General features: G+C 41.4%; 1 protein-coding gene across 4 annotated transcripts in view; it reads left to right on the forward strand.

Annotated features, from left to right (window-relative positions):
* Positions 1-20,473, forward strand: part of ptprz1a (protein tyrosine phosphatase receptor type Z1a) — a 261,256-nt gene that overhangs the window by 150,020 nt on the left and 90,763 nt on the right. For 3 of the 4 annotated variants that reach the window (XM_078568367.1, XM_078568368.1, XM_078568369.1), the window contains exons 9-11: positions 3,546-3,730; positions 3,886-4,018; positions 17,722-17,768. In XM_078568367.1, coding sequence (XP_078424493.1) covers positions 3,546-3,730; positions 3,886-4,018; positions 17,722-17,768 — 365 coding nt within the window. The remainder of the gene's footprint in view (positions 1-3,545; positions 3,731-3,885; positions 4,019-17,721; positions 17,769-20,473) is intronic. The other variant, XM_078568370.1, reaches the window with a different exon arrangement.

The raw sequence follows: 20,473 nt of genomic DNA on the forward strand, positions 1-20,473 counted from the left end.
CCTAATAAATCTGAATTGCACACACACAACTGACAGCACAAGACTTCAAGGACTATATGTTTGGCATCTGAAAAATACAGAAATTAATAAATTGTTGCATAATATTCTGAGAATAGCTTAAGGACAATTTCATTAAAAAGTTAGACTTAAAGGCTTGGTCTTCCCTGTCAGCATTGATGCTATGCACATTGACACTGCCGTAAAGATTCCTGCAAACCCAACCCTTTTGTGAATTTTCAGCCAGCACTTCTGATCCCAGCTGAAGCATCGATGGGTCAAAGCTTATCTATTGCCTGGACCCTAGTGAAGATTAAGGTACTATTCACCTGACTGAAGCGTAATCAAGGATGGCAGAATGAGTGTCTGGCAATAGATGATCTAGAAGATATTAGTTTCCTTCAATTGGAATTTGTGTTATACTTGGCCCTTCTCTTTTGTTTCTTTAAGCTTGTTCCAATTTTTATTCCCAATAATTTTGTAATATATTTGGATTTAATCTATGTCAATCTGCTCCTCTTTTCTTGTCAATTACTGTATTCTATTTTGCCTTCACCCCAGTCCCAGTCTGTCTTTTCTGTTTTAATACTCTCTTCTGGTTCTGTCCTGAATTTTCCTGTCCCTCTCTAGAATTCACCCTAGTACAGCCTGAATTCATGAATAACCGTTTTTAAAAATGCATTTCACGTAATTTAAAAGCACTTTCAAAAATTTCCAACCTTTAAGCGCACTCTTGTGTTGAGAAATAGATTAATGTCAGAATATCTGCACTTGAAGGGCAGAATTTAATGCCCCCTGGAGAGTGGGATGGGAGGTAGTTGGCGCTGTATAACCAGACAAGGAGGCACTGGCTGGAGAGCCTATACCCTTCCCTACTCCCCCCATAAAAGTTTGGGATGGGGAAGATCAAGGAGGCCACTGCACTCAACTGTCCTCTGAGCCACCAGCAATGTTCCTGGTCTGGGACCTGCTACAGTCCCAGGTGTGGTCACCACTTCCCGTGCTGTTGCTGTGGCTGAAGAGCTGCCGGCCTTTTGACTGGCTGGTAGCACTTGAACCATCTGGTTCACTAATGTCCTTTAGGGAAGGAAATCTGACCTCCTTACCTGGTCTGGCCTACATGTGACTCCAGACCCACAGCAATGTGGTTGAAGCTAGGATCGTCATCTTGGAAGCCCAGGAAACCCAATGGCAGGTAGAAAACTGTCTGATAGACATTTAATTCCATTAGGGTTCCAAAAAATGGCAGTGGCAGTGTTGCCAGTGGCTTTCTAGCCAGACGGGGCTAGCCAGACTGATGCAGCCATTAAATTCAACCTGAAATGTTGCTGAAATATTACTGTGAGCTATTGGTACTTTTTATTTGTAGTAAATCATGTCTTTTGGAAGCATATGAATATATGAACATATATCCACAGGAACCAAAATGAAAAGAACCTCATTTTGAATTCGTAAGGTTTTGAACTCGGAAGGTGAAAATGCTTTGTCTGGTGTCTGGTTAAGTCTATGGGTTGCTGTTGCCTTAATGGAGATTAATGGACATAATATATGAACGGGGAGACGGTGGCATTGTAGTATTGTCACTGGACTGGTATTCCAGAGACATGCGGTAACGCTCTGGGAACCCGAATTGGAATCCCACCATGGCAGACTGTGAAATTTGAATTCAATAAAAATCTGGAATTAAAAGTCTAATGATGACCATGAAACCATTGTCGATTGTTGTAAAAACCCATCTGGTTCACTAATGTCCTTTAGGAAAAGAAATCTGCTGTCCTTACCTGGTCTGGCCTACATGTGACTCCAGACCCACAGCAATGTGGTTGACTCTTAAAATGCCCTCTGAACAAGGGCAATTAGGGATGGGCAATAAAAGCTGGCCTAGCCAGTGACGCCCACATCCCATGAATGAATAAATTTTTAAAATATGTAGAAATAGGAGTTAGGAGTGGGAGTAGGCCATTAGGCCTCTCAAGCCTGCTCCACCATTCAATAGATCCTGGATGATCTAATTATGGCCTCAACTCCATTTTCCCACCTACCCCCGGGCACATTTGATTCCCTCATTAGTCAAGAATCTATCTACCTCTGCCTTAAATGTTAGATTTTCTAACTTGCTACAGAAAGTTGTCAGACTTGGCTCAAGCACTCTCATAAAGTCATGGGTTCAAGTCACTTGAGCACATAATCCAAGTGAATACTTCAAAGCAGTACTGAGGAAATGCTGCACATTTGGAGGTTTGATCTTTCAAATAAGACATTATATCCCAGGTGTTGTGTGCCCACTTGAGTGGATGTAAAAGATCCCATGCTGAATTATTGAAGAAGAGTTTTCTATAGTGTCCTAGCCAATATTTATTCCTCAACCAAACTCAATCAAACAGATTATCAGGTCATCTGTTTGTGGAAGCTTGCTATGCATGAACTGACTGCTGCATTTCCTACATTAGAACAATGAAGACACTTCAAAAAGCACTTTAATGGTTGTAAAGCACTTTGGAAACCCTGAGGTCATGTAATCCAAGTTTCTTTAAAAGATTTTACAGAGAAAGCAACCAGTGTTATTTCACTTCTATATGTTCCCAATGTCTCTCCTCCATTCCTGAAAGTGTTGATGTTTGCTGATTTTTGGATCCACATGTAGCATTAACCCTCTGACATCTCAGCCCAGTGGTCATTTATTATATGTGAACCACGACAGTGAGTGTTGACAAGCTGTTCGACTACAGAAGGCATTAGTGCTAAGCCTCACCTTAATTTAAACCAAAGTCTATGCACACGCACCAGGTAGTGGAGAGAAATGACAAACTGAAAAGAGAAAAAGGGATAGATTTTTATCTATACAGCAACAGTAACTTCCGTTTATATAGTGCCTTCAGATAGTAAAACTTCCCAAGGCACTTCACAAGAGTGTTATCAGACAAAATTTGACATCTCGCCACGTAAAAAGATGTGTTGAGGACAGGTGATCAAAAGTTTGGTCAAAGAGGTAGGTTTTAAGAAGCATCTTTAAGGCAGGCAGAGAAATTTAGGGAGGGAGTTCCAAAGCATAGGGCCGAGGCAGCTGAAGGCACAGCCACCAATGGTGAAGAAAAGAAAATCGGGAATGCACAAAGAGACTAGAATTGGAGGGGCGCAGAGATCTTGAAGAACTGTAGGTTACAGAAATAGGCAGGAGAGTGATTGTTGCCCTGTTTGAACACAAGGGTCTTGCCCTGGTAACAGATACTCCGGGATCCCAAGATGCCCTCTGGCCAGATTTTCCCTTCTGTGCTCCATCATTTAGTGCCTAGATGGTAATGATGAAAATCGAAGCCATAATGATTCAGTAGAAACTGCTGTTCTAAAATGAGGGAGGGGATGTAATTGAGGCATGTGTTTGGGCAGATTGAGGGGAGGTATACTGTGCTTTTGTTGATACTTTACCTGGCTTGATGCTGACTGAGTGGAAGCAATTATCTGCTCACCTTGATGACCACACACCGATCTTTAGTTAAACTACAATTAGTTGAGTGTACTTGATGTAACTCTGTGCAATGTCTTCTAAGTTTGCAGTTCAGAACCCGAAAATCTCCAAGCCGACCCAAGGAATAACACCTCTTTACTTGTTCTCTGGCAAAGACCCAGAGCGGTTTATAGTGCTGTCCTTGAGAGATATGCAGTGTTCCATCAACAATTGGATGGAGAAGACCAGACCAGATACCAGTTCCTGACGGACGAGGATCAGGACATGGTAAAGTATAGTTCAGAATGTTAGCCATCACAATAAAATAAGTTTTATGGTTTCAGACCAATGGGCAATAAAAAGAGCAACTTAAAAGAAATTGAGCTGAAATATAATCCTTGAGCCCTTTCATTCTAACCCAATGTTTACCTCTCTTGTTTCAGGGAGCCATTCTCAGCAATTTATTACCAAACACAAGTTATGTTGTTCAAGTGGTTGCTATATGTTCGGATGGTCTGTACGGAAAGTACAGTGACCAACTGATTGTGGACATGCCCATGGAATTTGAAGACCCAGGTAAACAGGAGGGCTAGTCTTCAATCTTTCACCCCATTGCTTGAATTTCCTATGGTGCTGTGCTCTGTGGAAATAGACTTAAAATAAGTTCATGGGGCTCAGAAATTAGTACAATCCTGATTAAAGAGAACTGATCTTCTTTCTTTCTGAATTATGAAATCAATATTTATTTCAAATTTCTTCCTGTGATTTAAAATATTGGGTTATTGCTAATGTGCAGTCATGTAAGTCTCGAGGTTTTGCTGAGGTTCACAAAGAAATTTAGAATGAAAATGTCAGTTGAATGTTGTTTTTAATTAATGGTGGTGGGATTCCCTTGTTTGTTGTAGCTAGTGTAACTTTGCTTATGGCATTTTTCTTTTGAAAGCAATGAAGAATATAGCTGATGTCTGCTGATAGTGCGCATGCTCTCTCAATCTCATATAGTGGTTTGTGGGTTATCTTTTGAACAAAACTGCTCTGCCCCCCTTTGCTTTCTGTTGGTTTACTGTCTGGAATTTAAAGATGAAATTAGTGCTTTCTCTTACAAATTCTTTCAGAAGATGCATTCAAAATGTTGCAGCAAATGTATTTGAGAATATGATGCTTCCAAAAAGGTTCATTACTCAATGTGAGATGGTCATTCTTTGTTTGCATGCCAAGTTTCCAACCATATATATCCATGCCATCCCTAAAACCGCCTATTTCCACCATCATAACATCACCTAACACCGCCTGTGCCTCAGATGATCTGCAGCTGAAGCCCTCAGCCATGCCTTTTTAAGATCATAAGAATTAGGAGCAGGAATAAGCCATTCAGTTCATCATTCCTGCTCCATCCTTCAATAAGATCATGGCTGATTTGATTGTGCCTTAACTCCACTTTCCTGCCCATCCCCCCATAACCCTTGACTCCCTTGCCAATCAATAATCTGTCTAACTCAGTTTTGAATATATTCAATGACCCAGCTTCCACTGCTCTCTGGGGAAGAAAATTCCAAAGTCTAACAACCCTCTGAGAGAAAGAAAATTGTCCTCATCTCCGTCTTAAATGGGAGAACCTTTATTAAACTGTGTCCCCTAGTTCTAGACTCCCCACAGGGGAAACATCCTTCCAGCATCCACCCTGTTAAGTACCCTCAAGATCTTCTATAGTTCAATAAGATCACTTCTCTTTCTTCTAAACTCCAATGAGTATAAGTGTAACCTGCTCAACCTTTCCTCACAAGACAACCCAGGAATCAGCAGAGTGAACCTTCACTGAACTACTTCCAGTGCAATTATATCCCTTCTTAACTAAGGAGACCAAAACTGTACACAGTACTAGAGCTGCCTTTATTAACTCTGTACTTGACTCTTCCAACATGCTCCTTGCCAGCCTCCCACATTCTACCCTACATAAACCTGAGGTCATCCAAAACTCTGCTGCCTATGTCCTTGCTCACCAAATTCCATTCACCATTCATTCAATGCCTTGACTTTAAAATTCTCATTCCTGTTTTCAAACCCCACCATCATCTCACCTCTGTCTAACTCTGTAACCTCCTCCAGCTCTGCAACCCTCTGAGATATCTGTGCTCTCCTAATTCTGAGTTCTAAATCCCCATTTTTAATCACTCCACCATTGATCATTGTGCCATCAGCTATAACTACTGGAATTCTCTTCCTATGTCTCGTTGCCTCTCTATCTCTTTCTTCTTTTAAGACACTCCTTAAAACCTACTTTGTTAACCAAGCTTTTGGTCAACTGACCTAATATCTCCTTATTTGGTGTCAGATTTGCTTTATAACGCTCCTGTGAAGCACTTAAGGGCATTTAACATGCTTTTTAAATCCAAGTTTCAGTAGAGTGCATGTTAAGGAGGCAAGCTATGAATAGGTGTTTTAGTTGCAAATATAATCTGATAATTCTAAGAATTAGGAATGTTAAGAAGGAATGAGGAGAACCAAGCCCAGTCATAATTACAACAGCCAGGAGAAATCCTATTTCCCTTCTCCTACATCATTGAAACTTTGATGCCTTTGCACTACTTGCCTATAGTTGCAAGTGAAATTGCCTCAATTCCACTGGCTGGTTTTACTGGTCACTTCCTAATTGCTAAGTCTGAAACACCACTCAATATATGCAGGCATATCATTGCTATCCCATACAGACTGTAATAAATGCAGAAATCTTGTTTGTATCCAACTCTGTGCAGTTGCAAATGGCAACTGTTAAACTGACCTATTTATACAGATAGGAGTGAGCAACACTTCCTCTTCTTCAGGCTTAACTTGAATCCCAGTAACTATTATTTCTAGATTAACTGAAGGGAATTATGTACCTACGCTTCTCAAATGTACTATGTGTCAAAATGACTAGCTTGCCTGTGCCCATTGGAACAATGTTAAATTAATGATTGGCTACTGTCAGTTGAGAACCTCCAGCCACTGCATCTAACATCGACCGAGTGCTAGAAATAATTAAGAGAAAATCTGCTGCACCTTGTTCTGGTGTGAATCCCTTTGCACCAGACTTACTTCTCACAAGTGATATATGGGAAGGATTGAAAATTAATTGATTTGTTCCCAAAGAACACTCTAAAATGGGAGATTTGCAAAAATCTGGAGCAGGGAAAGGTCAGATATAGGTTATCAGTAATTAGGAACCGAATTTTGGTTGATTAGTTCCATGAAACTTTATTGATTAATTGTGAAATGTAATTATGGTTTAAGTATGCGCACTACCAAAACCAAGTTCTTTTAAACTTTTGTCCCTCCTTCTACTCATTATCTGAGCCGAGAAGGATGAGCCTATATGAAATTGATTTAGACAATTTATTAGTATAAATCTTTTGTTTCTATTCTTATAATATTGATCTTGTTTGGTTCAGTTTATATAATTAATTACAGTAGCAATTGATATTACACAGCAAATAAAATTTACAGTTCAATTGTCTGTTATTGTTTAATAACTCTTTTAGTCATTTTGTTTTTTCTTTTGATCAATAAGTGGTAAGCCTGTACATGTACAACTGCGGACCTGTGCCTCATGTATTGAATGCTATACTTCATTTTCATGTATTGATCTTCACTCAGCCTCAGGATTTTCCCTTCTCAGCCACATTTGGCACCAGTATATCCTGGAAGATTGACATCAGATATGTTACTTGCCTTTGTATTGATTCATGTCCAATAGTGATGCATCTTTTCAGCCTTAGCAATTAACCTGATTGCATTTAGAAACTTGTACTTTCAGTCACATTAAATATATCCCCCTTTGAAGTTAACAAAATTTCCTTTTCTAAATTAAATAAACTAACTATAAGTATTTTTATAACCTCAATGTAACAGATAATTCTTACGTACATAAAAATAATTTGTTACAAAGGTTAATGATTCCTTGGACCATGTTTAACTAGCTTCTAATGAGAGTGAAAAATACAAACTGAACTGGAGATTTGGCCCAAATTAGTGAAAGACGCAGAGCATGAGAGAGCAGGATCTGTTCAGGACTATTGCTGCAGAAATGTGCTGTGATAGGCACCTTGATTTTTCGCAGCCATTCTGTAGAAATAAGCTGATCACTAGCCATAGTCATGGTTAATGATGCTAGGATTGTGATCATTCAATGGAGCTAAACTTGTGAATTTTTTTTTTGTTATTCATGTACAAAACTCAAATTGAATGAAGCATAGGGAATTTCTGTGTGTGATTCATCCTGGCTGCATTGTTTAATCTTTTTGCCTAAATTTCAACATACACCGTTCTTTATGTTTGATATTGTTTCTACTGCTCTTTTACTCCATTCTATGTGTATATTTAGCATCATCCATATTTTCACTTACATTTGTATTTAAAAATATAAACAGGTCTATACTAATATTTATAGTACTAATGTACTGTTATTCTTACATTTTGTGTTTTAATTTTCATGTCAAAGAAATCAGTTTTGTATATTTAGCCAAATATCGAAGTTCAAATAAGTTTACAACTTCTGATAGAACAATAGAATTACTCAGTTACAAGTTGTTTAAACGGGTGATCAAAGAACTGAAATCAACTCTCAAAATGGGAGGAGTGGCCCCATATTTCATTCCAAGTGCACACAAGGTTGTGTTACTGCCCGTCTTCTCTCCTACAAGTTTGGAGTTTTTATTTCATAAGACCACCCTTCTATGTTAAAAGATATATGCTTAATATTTTGCTCTCATTTGTGTATTTTTAATGTACCATTTACACTGACCAATTGCTCAGTACCTTGCTGGTGGTGGCAGGCCACTCACAGCCTTGTGTCATTGCTAAAATTTCTCATGTGAGGACCTGGTTTAAGCAGTTCATGATGAATGTGTCTGATAGGAAGCAATGGACTTGGATGTTCAGAACATCAAGCTGGCTGGCACTTTCCATGCTGAACCATGTAGGTCCTCCTACTGTTGCTGACGGCAGATGTTCATCAGATACCTGATGTAGAAACTCTTATGTGACTAATGTTAGAGGACATTAACTAAAGGACATGTATCAGAGTTGTTTGTTGTATATCCAGGATTCGGTTTTGATATTGATTGGTTTGCAGAAAGGCAACTAAGTGCTGTTGATCGCTGTGCTTTCAATTGATGGGACCAATGTTTGATTGGGACAATGTGTATCTATGTTGTGATCAGGAAGATGTTGCAATGTCCTCACATACTTTAGTGAGCAATACAACTTACCTCCCACTCAGGAGAACCTTTTGATACCATGATACTCCTGGCAAGTGATCAAACTTGTCAATGTCAGTTCTCTAATGAGTGAATATTGATGATCATCCTTGGGGAAGAAGTTTCCTTGGCATTGAGATAGTTCCAAGATGATATGCTAGGCTTTGGGGAATTAGAATCAGGTCTACCCCCTTTTCAGAATCTAATAATGCAATATCTGAGCCAGGACGGTGTGCGCTAATCCCAGGTACTGGTGATTATTGATTGCCCAAGTCAGCTCACTAATAGGACCTAGCAAGGTAGATCTGTTCCTGGGGGCTGGATTTCTTCCCACTCAATGGCAAACAAATCCCAATGAGATAGAGGGGATTTAGCTGACCAAACAACAGGAACCTTATTTGCACTCTTTAGGCTGCAGGTCAAATTCCATCTGCACCTCAATATATACTTGTGAGGCTTAGATATGTTGGATATACCACTACAATAAGAACTTGTAGTTTTCATATACGCCAATTGAAACCCTACTTGTGTAGGTTGCTCAGTAGTTTGGACAGCGAACTCTTAAATATGGTGATGGTATGCTGTTCAATTGTTCTGTATTTGATTATGAGAGTCTGTTTACTATTAATGCTCACTGTGCTTGATTGGCTAAGCCTGGGTGTGGACTCAGGAAAGTAAAGAAAGCTGGAAGCTCACTGTTAGAAGCTGTTAGAAACATGAGAGAACAGATTTTTTTTTTAAAAGAAACTCTTTTAAATAAATTCCTGTTGCATATGTATAGCCTAGTGTATCATCTCTGCATATAGCTCTGGGACATAAAATATACAACAGATGAGCTGCATGTGCCAGGAAGGAAAACAATCACCTGCTCTGGTCAGTGCAAGAAAATTGGAATGAATAGTAGCATAAATGAGTGCAATCTCCATATTGATTATCCACAATGTTTAATAGGTTAACCTTGTAAACTTTATTCATACCACAATGGGAAATATTAAGTCAAAAACCTAATTTATGCTATTTGAATGACATGTCACTTCTAATGATTAGCTCATATTAGCAGCTGTTGAACCACATTATATGTATTTGGGGCATGTGTATATCAGTGTGTGTATGGCTCGTGGTAAACAAAGCTATGTTTTAATTGAATTTGCTTACCATTGCGAAAAATGCCTGAAGCTATTGAGAGTGTTTTGCAATTGGATAATACTTCACAACCAGTGTTATCTAACTACAGGGAAGTTGGGAATCTCATCACCATTTCTTTTCAGCACTGAACATTGCAAAGCAAAGGTAAGATAATCTGGTTATTGTATTGTTTTTTGTGATGTTTCCTGTAGTCATTTTTAAAGAAGGTTAGAAGAAAAAAATGAATCATTTTAGAAAAATTCCTGTCATCCATTTGAAGAAATAAGTGGAATCAAATTTGTAGTAAATTAAAGTACTTGATCTTGATATGAAAGTTATGTCAACACGAGACATTGCTGGTTGCATTGTAAATGGTACAAGTGGCATTCGTTTTCAGAAAGCTGCGTGCAGTTAATTTAATCCTGAAAACAGAGTGTACAGGACAGGAGGTTTCCCTCAATATAAGTGAACAAGTATATCCCAACATATACCGTTAGTACTTAGGTTAATATATTTATCTGTGGCATTGAGTGTTTTTATTATGAAACAGACTATTTTGATTGTAGAATTCATACACAAACTGCCTATGGGCAGACAATACTAAATATGGACAATGCGAATTCAGATATGTGTCACACGCATTTGTTCTACATAAGTGTCGTGGTTTTAAAAATATATAGTTTTACTTTGGAAAAAAATCTTGCTCCTGATGTTAAGCCAAAAGGGGCCTCAACACCTCTTGGGAAGGGAGGGAAAAAAAATCAGCCAGGGTTCCATTTGTAGATCGCTATCCAGTGAGCCCTACTATAAATACATGTGCGACATGGGGGTGAGGACAGGATCGTGCTTGGCTGTGTTCCACGTATGAGGAATTAGGGTACAGATGGAACAAGTGTCTAGCATATCCTGTGCCTTTAGAGAGTGTGGGAAGAAAATGGAAGAAAGGGAAAGGCCAATTCTTCCAACCTTGCAGCTTATTAACCAGCTCTATGAGAGGACTGTTTCAAAAGGCGTATGTGAAAAATTAACCTCAATGTCTTTGGATTCCTGTGACTGTATCAATAGATGTTAAAATTCAAACACACAGTCTGAGTCCAGCATTACTTCTGCGATTTACAATATATCATAGCAATTGACATCTTTTCAAATATGTATAATACATATGTCACTATATTGAATTAAAATAATAGTATTGGAAGAATACTTTAATCCATAATGGCAATTAATGACAAACTAAAAATGAAAATTACTCTTCCTTGTGCTACAGTACGTAATGAAGAAGAGTTTCCTTTGGCCAATGTCCCTTTTGTGCTTGAAAAAAGGGTTTAGTGGAAAGGCAATTTTTCACTGATCGTCTGTCTGACTCACGTTTTGAGTGAACATCAAAATGATGATACAGTGTCCTTCCTGAAACAGGCAAAAACCCTACTAAATTATTTGAATTGGGGGTCTAATGCCACCTTTAGGGCCCCAATGCAGTTTTCAGCCTGACTAACTCCTCCTGGTCTGATAAGAATCTTCCCACTTGCTGCTAGCTGCTCAGTGTTTCAACACAGCACCACCCACAGGCTCTTTTTACATCCCTGACCCCTCACTTATGGCTGGGATCTGCATAGGATCTGATGGAATATCCCATCTCCACCACCCACTCGTCTAAGCTCTGAACTCTGACCTGGATCAGCACAGAAGCTGCTGGATCTTGCCCCCAGCCTGGATCGTTGAGTTGAGCACTGATAGCTTGCCAAAAGTATGTAGATCAGGCCCCAGTGGCTCAGGCTCCTCTTGCTGCCTGGGCAGGCTATGTGATCACTCTGCTCAATACTCAATCATGGTGCACCTAACTCAAATTAGTCCCATGACCTGTTTCCACTTGAGGTGCCAAAGGCTTTGTGAAATGGTTTCCTGTTGATTGCATCTTTCTTTAGTTTCTCTATCTCCCCTCATGCCCTCTCTGAGGTCATCTTGTCCATGAGACCTCCGATCTCTCAACCCTATTCCCACTAACTGCTGACTACCCAACTTCCCTTCCTAGCTCCCATGTTAACTGATATTGTGAAGGGCACTCTGTCCTCGGATACTGTCCTTGACTCCTGCAAAGCTGCCAGCATCACACCTCTCCTCAAATAAAAAACCTTAACTCCTCAGTCCTGGCAAACCACTACTGCCACAATTTTAACCTTCCTTCCTTCTCCAAAGTCCTAAATCATATTGTCACCTCCCAAATCCCTGCCCACTATCCATGTTTGAAGCTCTTTAATTGGGTTTCCGCCCTTGCCACAGTACTTGAAATTACTCTCATCAAAGTCACAAATGGTACCTTACTGTCCCCTTCTTGCCCTTTTAAAAATTCTTTCAGGGAATGTGGGTGTTGCTGGCAAGGCCATAATTTGTTGCCCATTCCTAATTGTCCTTGAACTGTGCGGCTTGCTCAACCATTTCAGAGGGCAGTTATGAGTCAGCCAAATTGCTGTGGGTCTGGAGTCACATATAGACCAGACCAGGTAAGGATGGCAGAATTCCTTCCCTAAAGGACATTAGTGAACGAAATGGGTTTTTACGACAATCAATGATTGCTTCATAGGTACCTTTACTGAGAGCATCTTTCAATTCCAGATTTTTATTAATTAATTGAATTTAAATTCCACCAGCTGCCATGGCAGGATTTGAACACATGTCCCAAGAACATTAGCCTGGGCTTCTGGGTTAGTAGCCCAGTGACGATATCACTACACCACCGTCTCCCTTCTCAGCCTGCCTGCAGCCTTTAACACAGTTGATCACACCATCCTCCTCCAATGCCTTTCCTACACCATTATCTCTAAGGACCTATCCTTGGCCTCCTACCGTATTTCTTATCTACATGCTGCCCCTCGATAACGTTATTATCATTGAATGACACAGCATTTGTTTCCACATGTATGCTGACAACACTCAGCTCCACCTCAACATCACATCTCTTGACCCTGCCATTGTCTCTAAATTGTCAGATTGTTTATCCCATCAGTGCTGTTTATCTCATCAGTACCGAGAAATTTTCTCCAATTAAATATTGAGACGACCAAACCCGTTGTGTTTTGGTTGCGGCAACAAACTCTGCTCCCTAGCACTGGCTGCATCACTCCCTCTCAACTGTTTGCTGCTGAACCAGACTGTTTGCAACCTCAGTGTCATATTTGATCCCAAGAGGAGCTTCTGACCACACATCCAAACCATCACTAAGACTGCCTATTTCTGCCATTGTTTGCCTTCACCCCTGCCTCAGCTCATCTGCTGCTGACACCTTCATCCATGCCTTTGCTACCTTGAGATTCGAGCGTTATAATGTATTGCTGAAAAAAGAGACATGCTGTTGAAACTTATCGTCTTGTCCTTGTCAGGACAGATTCACCAGAATACCAATTCTGACGGGAACAACAATTTATACTGCACAAAAAGTGAATGCTGATTGGTTAGTAAGTAGACGCCGATTGGTAGAGGCGTTTCCATAGAGAATGCACCAGAGAACAGTTAACTGTCAATCTTTCTGTTTTTTTTCTTTAGAATTGGTATTCTTGCAAATTTTTCCTGATGAGTGCAAGACAAAAAGATTAGACAGCATGTCTCTCTTTTTTCAGCATTACTCAAGTTCTGTACTACCAAGTGATCATTTATTACAATGTTTTCCTGACCAGCCTCCCATGTTCTCCCCTCTGTAAACCTGATGTCATTGCCAAACTCTGTCACCCATGTCCTGCCTCACACCAAGTCCCATTCACTCATCACCCTCCCCTCCCACCTCACCATGTTCGCTGTCCTACATTGACATCCAGTTAGGCATCACCTTGATTTATAAATTTATCATCCTTGTTTTGAAATGCCTCCATGCCCCACACCTGCACTCCCACCCTTATCTACCCACACAATCCTCCAAGATATCTGTGCTCCTCTAACTCTGGCCACTTGAGCATTTATTTTTTATAATCACTCCGCCATTGCTGGTTGTTCCTTCAACTGTCTAGGCCTTAATCTCTGCAATTTCCTCCCTAAACCCCCCTACCTCTCTTTTCTCCTTTCAAGACACTTCTTAAAACCTACTTTGACCGAGCATTTGGTAACTTGCTCTAATATCTCCTTTTGTGGCTCCGTGTTAAATTTTGTCTGATAATGCTCCTGTGAAGCACCTTGGAATATTCTATTGCATTAAATGTGTTATATAAATACAAGTTGTTCTTGTTTTCCACAAGTCTGTTGCCAAGTAACAAACATCTATTCATTCATGGGATGTGGGTGTTGCTGGCTCGGCCAGCATTTATTCATAGAATCACAGAATCATACAGTGCAGAAGAGGCCCTTCAGCCCATCGCGTCTGCACCGACACATGAGAAACACCTGACCTACCTACCTAATCCCATTTACCAGCACTTGGCCCATAGCCTTGAATGTTATGACGTGCCAAGTGCTCATCCAGGTACTTTTTAAAAGGATGTGAGGCAACCCGCCTCCACCCAGGCAGTGCATTCCAGACCGTCACCACCCTCTGGGTAAAAAAGTTTTTCCTCACATCCCCCCCTAAACCTCCTGTGCCTCACCTTGAACTTATGTCCCCTTGTGACTGACCCTTCAACTAAGGGGAACAGCTGCTCCCCATCCACCCTGTGCATGCCCCCTCATAATCTTGTACACCTCGATCAGGTCGCCCCTCAGTCTTCTCTGCTCCAACGAAAACAACCCAAGTCTATCCAACCTCTCTTCATTCCAGGCAATATCCTGGTGAATCTCCTCTGCACCCCCTCCAGTGTAATCACATCCTTCCTATAATGTGGCGACCAGAACTACACACAGTACTCCAGCTGTGGCCTCACCAAGGTTCTATACAACTCCAACATGATCTCCCTACTTTTGTAATCTATGCCTCGATTGATAAAGGCAAGTGTCCCATATGCCTTTTTCACCACCCAATTAACATGCCCCCCACCCCACCTTCAAAGCTCTATGGACACATATGCCAAGGTCCCTAGTGTCATGCCTTTCATTGAATACTTCCTTGTCAAATTACTCCTTCCAAAGTGTATCACCTCACACTTTTCAGGGTTAAATTCCACCTGCCACTTATCTGCCCATTTGACCATCCCGTCCATATCTTCCTGTAGCCCAAGACACTCAGCCTCACTGTTAACCACCCGGCCAATCTTTGTGTCATCCGCAAACTTACTAATCCTACCCTCCACATAGTCATCTATGTCGTTTATATGAATGACAAATAATAGGGGACCCAGCACAGATCCCTGTGGTACGCCACTGGACACTGGCTTCCAGCCACTAAAGCATCCTTCTGTCATCACCTTCTGTCTCCTACAACTAAGCCAATTTTGAATCCACCTTATCAAATGACCCTGTATCCCATGTGCATTTGCCTTCTTTATAAGTCTCCCATGTGGGACCTTGTCAAAGACTTTGCTGAAATCCATATAAACTACATCAACTGCACTACCCTCATCTACATACCTAGTCACCTCCTCAAAAAATTCAATCAACTTTGTTAGGCTTGACCTCCCTCTGACAAAGCCATGCTGACTATCCCTGATCAAACCTTGCCTCTCCAAGTGGAGATAGATTCTCTCCTTCAGAATTTTCTCCAATAGTTTCCCTACCACTGACGTGAGACTCACTGGCCTGTAGTTCCCTGGCTTATCTCTACAACCCTTCTTAAATAGCGGAACCACATTAGCTGTTCTCCAGTCCTCTGGCACCTCCCCCGTGGCCAGTGGGGAATTAAAAATTTGGGTCATAGCCCCTGCGATCTCCTCCCTTGCCTCCCTCAGCAGTCTGGGACACAAATCATCCCAACCTGGAGATTTGTCCACTTTTAAGCCTGCCAACACCTCCAATACCTTATCACTTCCTATATCAATTTGCTTAAGAACCTCGTAGTCTCTCCCCGAGTTCGATACCTTCAATCTCATTCTCTTGGGCGAAGATGGATGTGAAGTATTCATTCAACACTCTAGCGATATCATCTGGCTCCACCCATAGGTTGCCCCCTTGGTCCCTTATTGGCCCTACTCTTTCCCTGGTTATCCTCTTCCCATTGATATACTTATAGAATATCTTGAGATTTTCCCTTTTACCAGCCAGAGCTTTCTCATATCCCCTCTTTGCTCTCCTAATTGCTTTCTTAAGCTCCACCCTTATTGCCCATAATTTATCAGCTTAGAAGTTTATCTTACCATTAAAGATTTTTTTAAAAACTTACAAAGAATTTGGATCAATTTTAATTTTCTATCCATTTTTGTTTTTCCTTTAAACAATTGCATGTCAACAGTAAGATCTTGTTACCTCAGTGACAATATGAGCTGAGAAGTCACTAACCTGGAAATCACTGTTCAGGAAGCAATCTGGCCAAAGCTTATTACATCTTTTTTTCGTACAATATTTTATTGAAGGTATTAACCTATTTAAAATGAGCTGCTAAAGGCTGCTTTATAGTAATGATTGCAGAAGATTGTGTTGATTCCTTTATGCACGTGCCAATGCTTGATTTTCCTCTGAGGATGACCCTTAATGCCCAGACGCAATAAGAGGAAAAACTGGCAATAAGGCAGCATCCGCTAATATTGGCAACAAAAACTTCTAGAGTTACTGTGAGAAAGCCACAGTAATGTTCTTACACAGTCGTTAAGTCAGAGTGTTTCCCCAGTCCTACCATTTTATCAAAGTGTGCCCGCTTGGTCCTTTGCTAGTAAGTCATCCAAGTTGGTTTCCCAAAGGATGTCATCAGTGTTCACCATTGAAACAGTTCAAAATAGGGGAATGTGGAAGATGCAAGAAACAAGTGAAATGATTTCTCAGGGTCGTTGTAAATTTTCCATTCCACGTTTTTAAACATGAGCATCCACAGTGAGACTCCCCACCTCTCTTTTAGTTAACATCTTAGGGAGGCCATTCAATGTTTTCTGTACTGAAATTGGCATGGGTAATATTTCTAAAGGTTCAGAAAGTGATTTCTAATGAGGTCAGACAATTAAATGCCAACACCATAACCCTACTATCAACAAAAAAAAGTCACATCACTGAGTACCTGCTTGTGTGCCCCTAGTTCCTCTCTTTATGCGCGTTCTTTCTTGTTGCCCTCCAACATGTGTGTCAATATAGGCGATGCCCATTGTGTTTAATCAGGGTGTCATGTGTCACAGAAATATTTTTTTAATTGCCACCCAGATTTTGAAATTAAAAGCAGATATGTTAATGCCGGAAGAGACAATAATCTTCACGCCCAAACATTTGCTTCATTCATTTTGAAAGAATGACTAATTCCCACAGAAGCAATCCCTGGCCTGTGTTTTAAATATGATTTTGATTCAGCCTGAGCAGCATACACTTGTTGTTTTCAGTTTAACTCCGCTTCTCCTGAAGGTGCTGCTTCATGCAGACCCCTCTGATGGCAGCAACCTTCTCCATTTCATCCAAGTGACTATTCTTAAAACTTGCATTTTCCTTACCTGACATTCACGTATATCAAATTTCCAACAGATAGTGGCCATGAGCAGAATAACTGGCTGCTTTCTGCCCACCCCCAACCCATTCCCTGTCATTCGCCTGAGGATATGGTCCCTCCACCAATACTTTGATTAAGATTATTTATGTTAATACAGAATAAAGTTTGTATCTGAGTCCTGCCATGATATGGTTAGTTCACATCCATGCATCTCTTCCTGAATCATTGGAAAATTCTCAATCAACATATATGCTCAATGTATAAAATGTAATAATTGCATTTTGATGGATACCACACATGGTGAAACCCTAATATAAACAATTATATAACAAATTGCAGAATTTTTTCCCTATTATATTGCAAAGAATTCCATTTATTCTGAAGTCAACTATTCCCATATTTGAAATTATTTTGTAGTCTAATGCTTTTTTTGTTATATGTTGCAGATTTTGGTGCCTTTCTTAATTTTAATGACACATTTGATGACTTGGAGGTAATGAAAATATTTAAATTATGTTATGGCTGTCTTATTCTTCATTTTAAATTGTTACTTTTATATGTGAACTCTGGGATGCTTTGGGGGGTGCATTTTCATGTAGCACCATATTCACAAAGACTTCAAAGTATGTCTTAAACCACAAGAACAAATCTTGAGCAATTGACGAACAATCAAGTATACCAAGAGATATTGTTATTACTTTTAACTCCCTCCCATCTGCATCCCATTTTTGATATGCAATGTGCATTTTTTTTAAACCTTGCAACGTTTGAAGGCTTCCACAAATCTAATGCTGAGTTTTGACAGATCTTAATGTGGTAGAAAAACAATGTGAGATTTTTAAGTATTTGGAACAGTACAGTCCAAAAGAACTGCTAACTGGCATCAACTTCTGCAGGGTTGGTTCTTCCCCAGTGCCCTGAAATTACATTGTGTAATATGTATAATGACTGTGGCCACTTATCTATCATAATACTGTCCAGTGTAACCTTATGATTAATGCATTCATGGGGCGGAATCGACCCAGATTTGTACTAAGTGTGTTAGCAGGTGGATAAAACACTGTTTTACCCGTTGGCCACAATGACAGATTTTCACGCCATATTGTCCCAAACCCGTCGCATTAGTTATGCATTCCCAGGCAACACGCCATTTCGATGGTGGGCGGATGGGCTCTCATTCGCCCAGCACACCATCACCTCACTGCTTCTTCAAGCCGGGCGCCATATTTAAAGTTCAGCTGCACATACACATCTCAGTGCTTCCAGCCCATGACTACTGTAGGGAAGCTGTCCACGAAAGGCAAAAAGACTGCAGCTCCCAGGTTTAGTGATGCGTCACTGGAATGCCTTTTGGACGCTGTGGAGGCCTGCCTTGATGTCCCCTATCCCCCTCCCTGGCCTCAGGGTGGGCAGCGGCATGACTAACCAGGCTTGGGAGGTGGTGGCAGTGGTGACCAGCGCCAATGCTGCACAAAAGAGGTTGATCATCCAATGCAGATAGAGGATGAATGATCACATCCGTGCAGCTAGGGTAAGGCAACCATCTCATCACTCTAAACTCATAGACTCCAGCCCATCACACGTTCACTGGCATCTCACTCACTGCCATCTCAAGGGACATCACACACACACACCCTCACATGTCCGCCTGGCCTCATCTCCTCTGGAGACTGCCTCCTCAGCCCTCACCATCTTGAGGCCACTTGCACAGATCAACACACACCATGGGTTACCCTCCTTCCCCAGTACAGCCCTCATCCTGCAGCCTCTTCCCTGGCCTGAGGCCATTTCTCCCCCTTTGCCAAGCAGCCTTAGCCCTGCAGCCATTGAAAAGCCACCCACACATGGCTGATCTGGTAGGTAGAGACCCACCATGAGCTGCCCTAAAAGTGATGTGGTGCTGCCTGTGAAGCCTGGCGCTGATGACTGCGAGTGCTGCCCGAAGCAAGGTAGGCAAACAAACCTCAAAGTCCCAAGCGAATTGCAACCCGCCAGGTGCACGTTGATTATGTGCTGTTGTGAAACACGTGGCGTGTTTTCCCGCCAACATGGATGGATGATCTGGTGGAGGGAGGCGGGGGTGGGGGGGGGTGATTCTGGTGGGCAGGCCTAATAATGATACGCTGATGCATGACAATGAGGTTCCCAACGTCTGATGGCAGAGAATGTGGCCCACCGTTTCACGCCACCGTGAAACCCATCGCACCATATTGTCTGCTCACGCCACTGAACATGCCCGGTGTCGGCGGGCACGGAAAATTCTGGCCATGTTATTTGGTACCAGTGTCAGCTTCAAGGCAGCAGAAAACTAAATCCTGGGTAAATTGTCTCCTTCCATCAAATTATTCCCTCTTCTGCAGTTCATTTTGGTGAGGGGTTCTGAGCTCTTCACCATTCTCCTGGTCCACATTGTTTGCTCAGGTCACAGGTATACCCATCAACCTGCCAAGAATTGTGTCATTGAGAAATAAGCTGCCCTTCTCTCATGAGGTGGTTCAGTTACTTAAACTGGAATGAAAACTGAATCGTGAGTGGTTGCATTTTCCTGTGCTTTGCACCTGGTTAACGCTTTGATTACTGAGCTGAGAAAAGGGGAAAAGGGGAGGTGGAGATTTGCACTACCATGGGCTTTCTGGAATTTCAACGGGCACCATTGCTTGTGCCAGAAATAGGTGCAAGTGGTCAAACTGAATTTAAATGAAGTGGGGATGACATCTCTAGTGCTTCATCCCTCATTTTCCTGCCCAAATGCTATTAGGGTGGGTGCCCAGAAGAAGCAGGCCTGATGCTTTGCACCCCACCCCTTAGATTGGAGGAGCTGAGGGGGGTGGGTAGTGACCCTTAGGAGGAGCCCTTTTGTCAGCCCCCACCCCCTTATTTGGGGTGGGAGACCTTCTGGCTGGTGGAGTAAGTTGGAGCTCAGAAAATGACCTGAACCGGCAAATAGGACAGGATAGATCAAGCCAGGTGGAAAAAATTCTGTGTGTACCCCAGTTGACCCTGTATCCAAGGTGTGGTGGACACCAGGGGTAGGGGTTGCAGTTTGAAAATCAGCCCCACTGAGAATATGGCATAACTGAACCACTATACTACAGTGTGGAGAATATGTAACATAAACCAGATAAGTGGCATCAGTGGGTGGAATTTAATGCTGACCCCCTTGGTGACTTTGGTGGGGGGGGCACTTAATCAGGTGGG

The sequence above is a fragment of the Cetorhinus maximus genome, chromosome 22, assembly GCF_964194155.1.
Source record: "Cetorhinus maximus chromosome 22, sCetMax3.hap1.1, whole genome shotgun sequence".
Taxonomy (NCBI): Eukaryota; Metazoa; Chordata; class Chondrichthyes; order Lamniformes; family Cetorhinidae; genus Cetorhinus; species Cetorhinus maximus.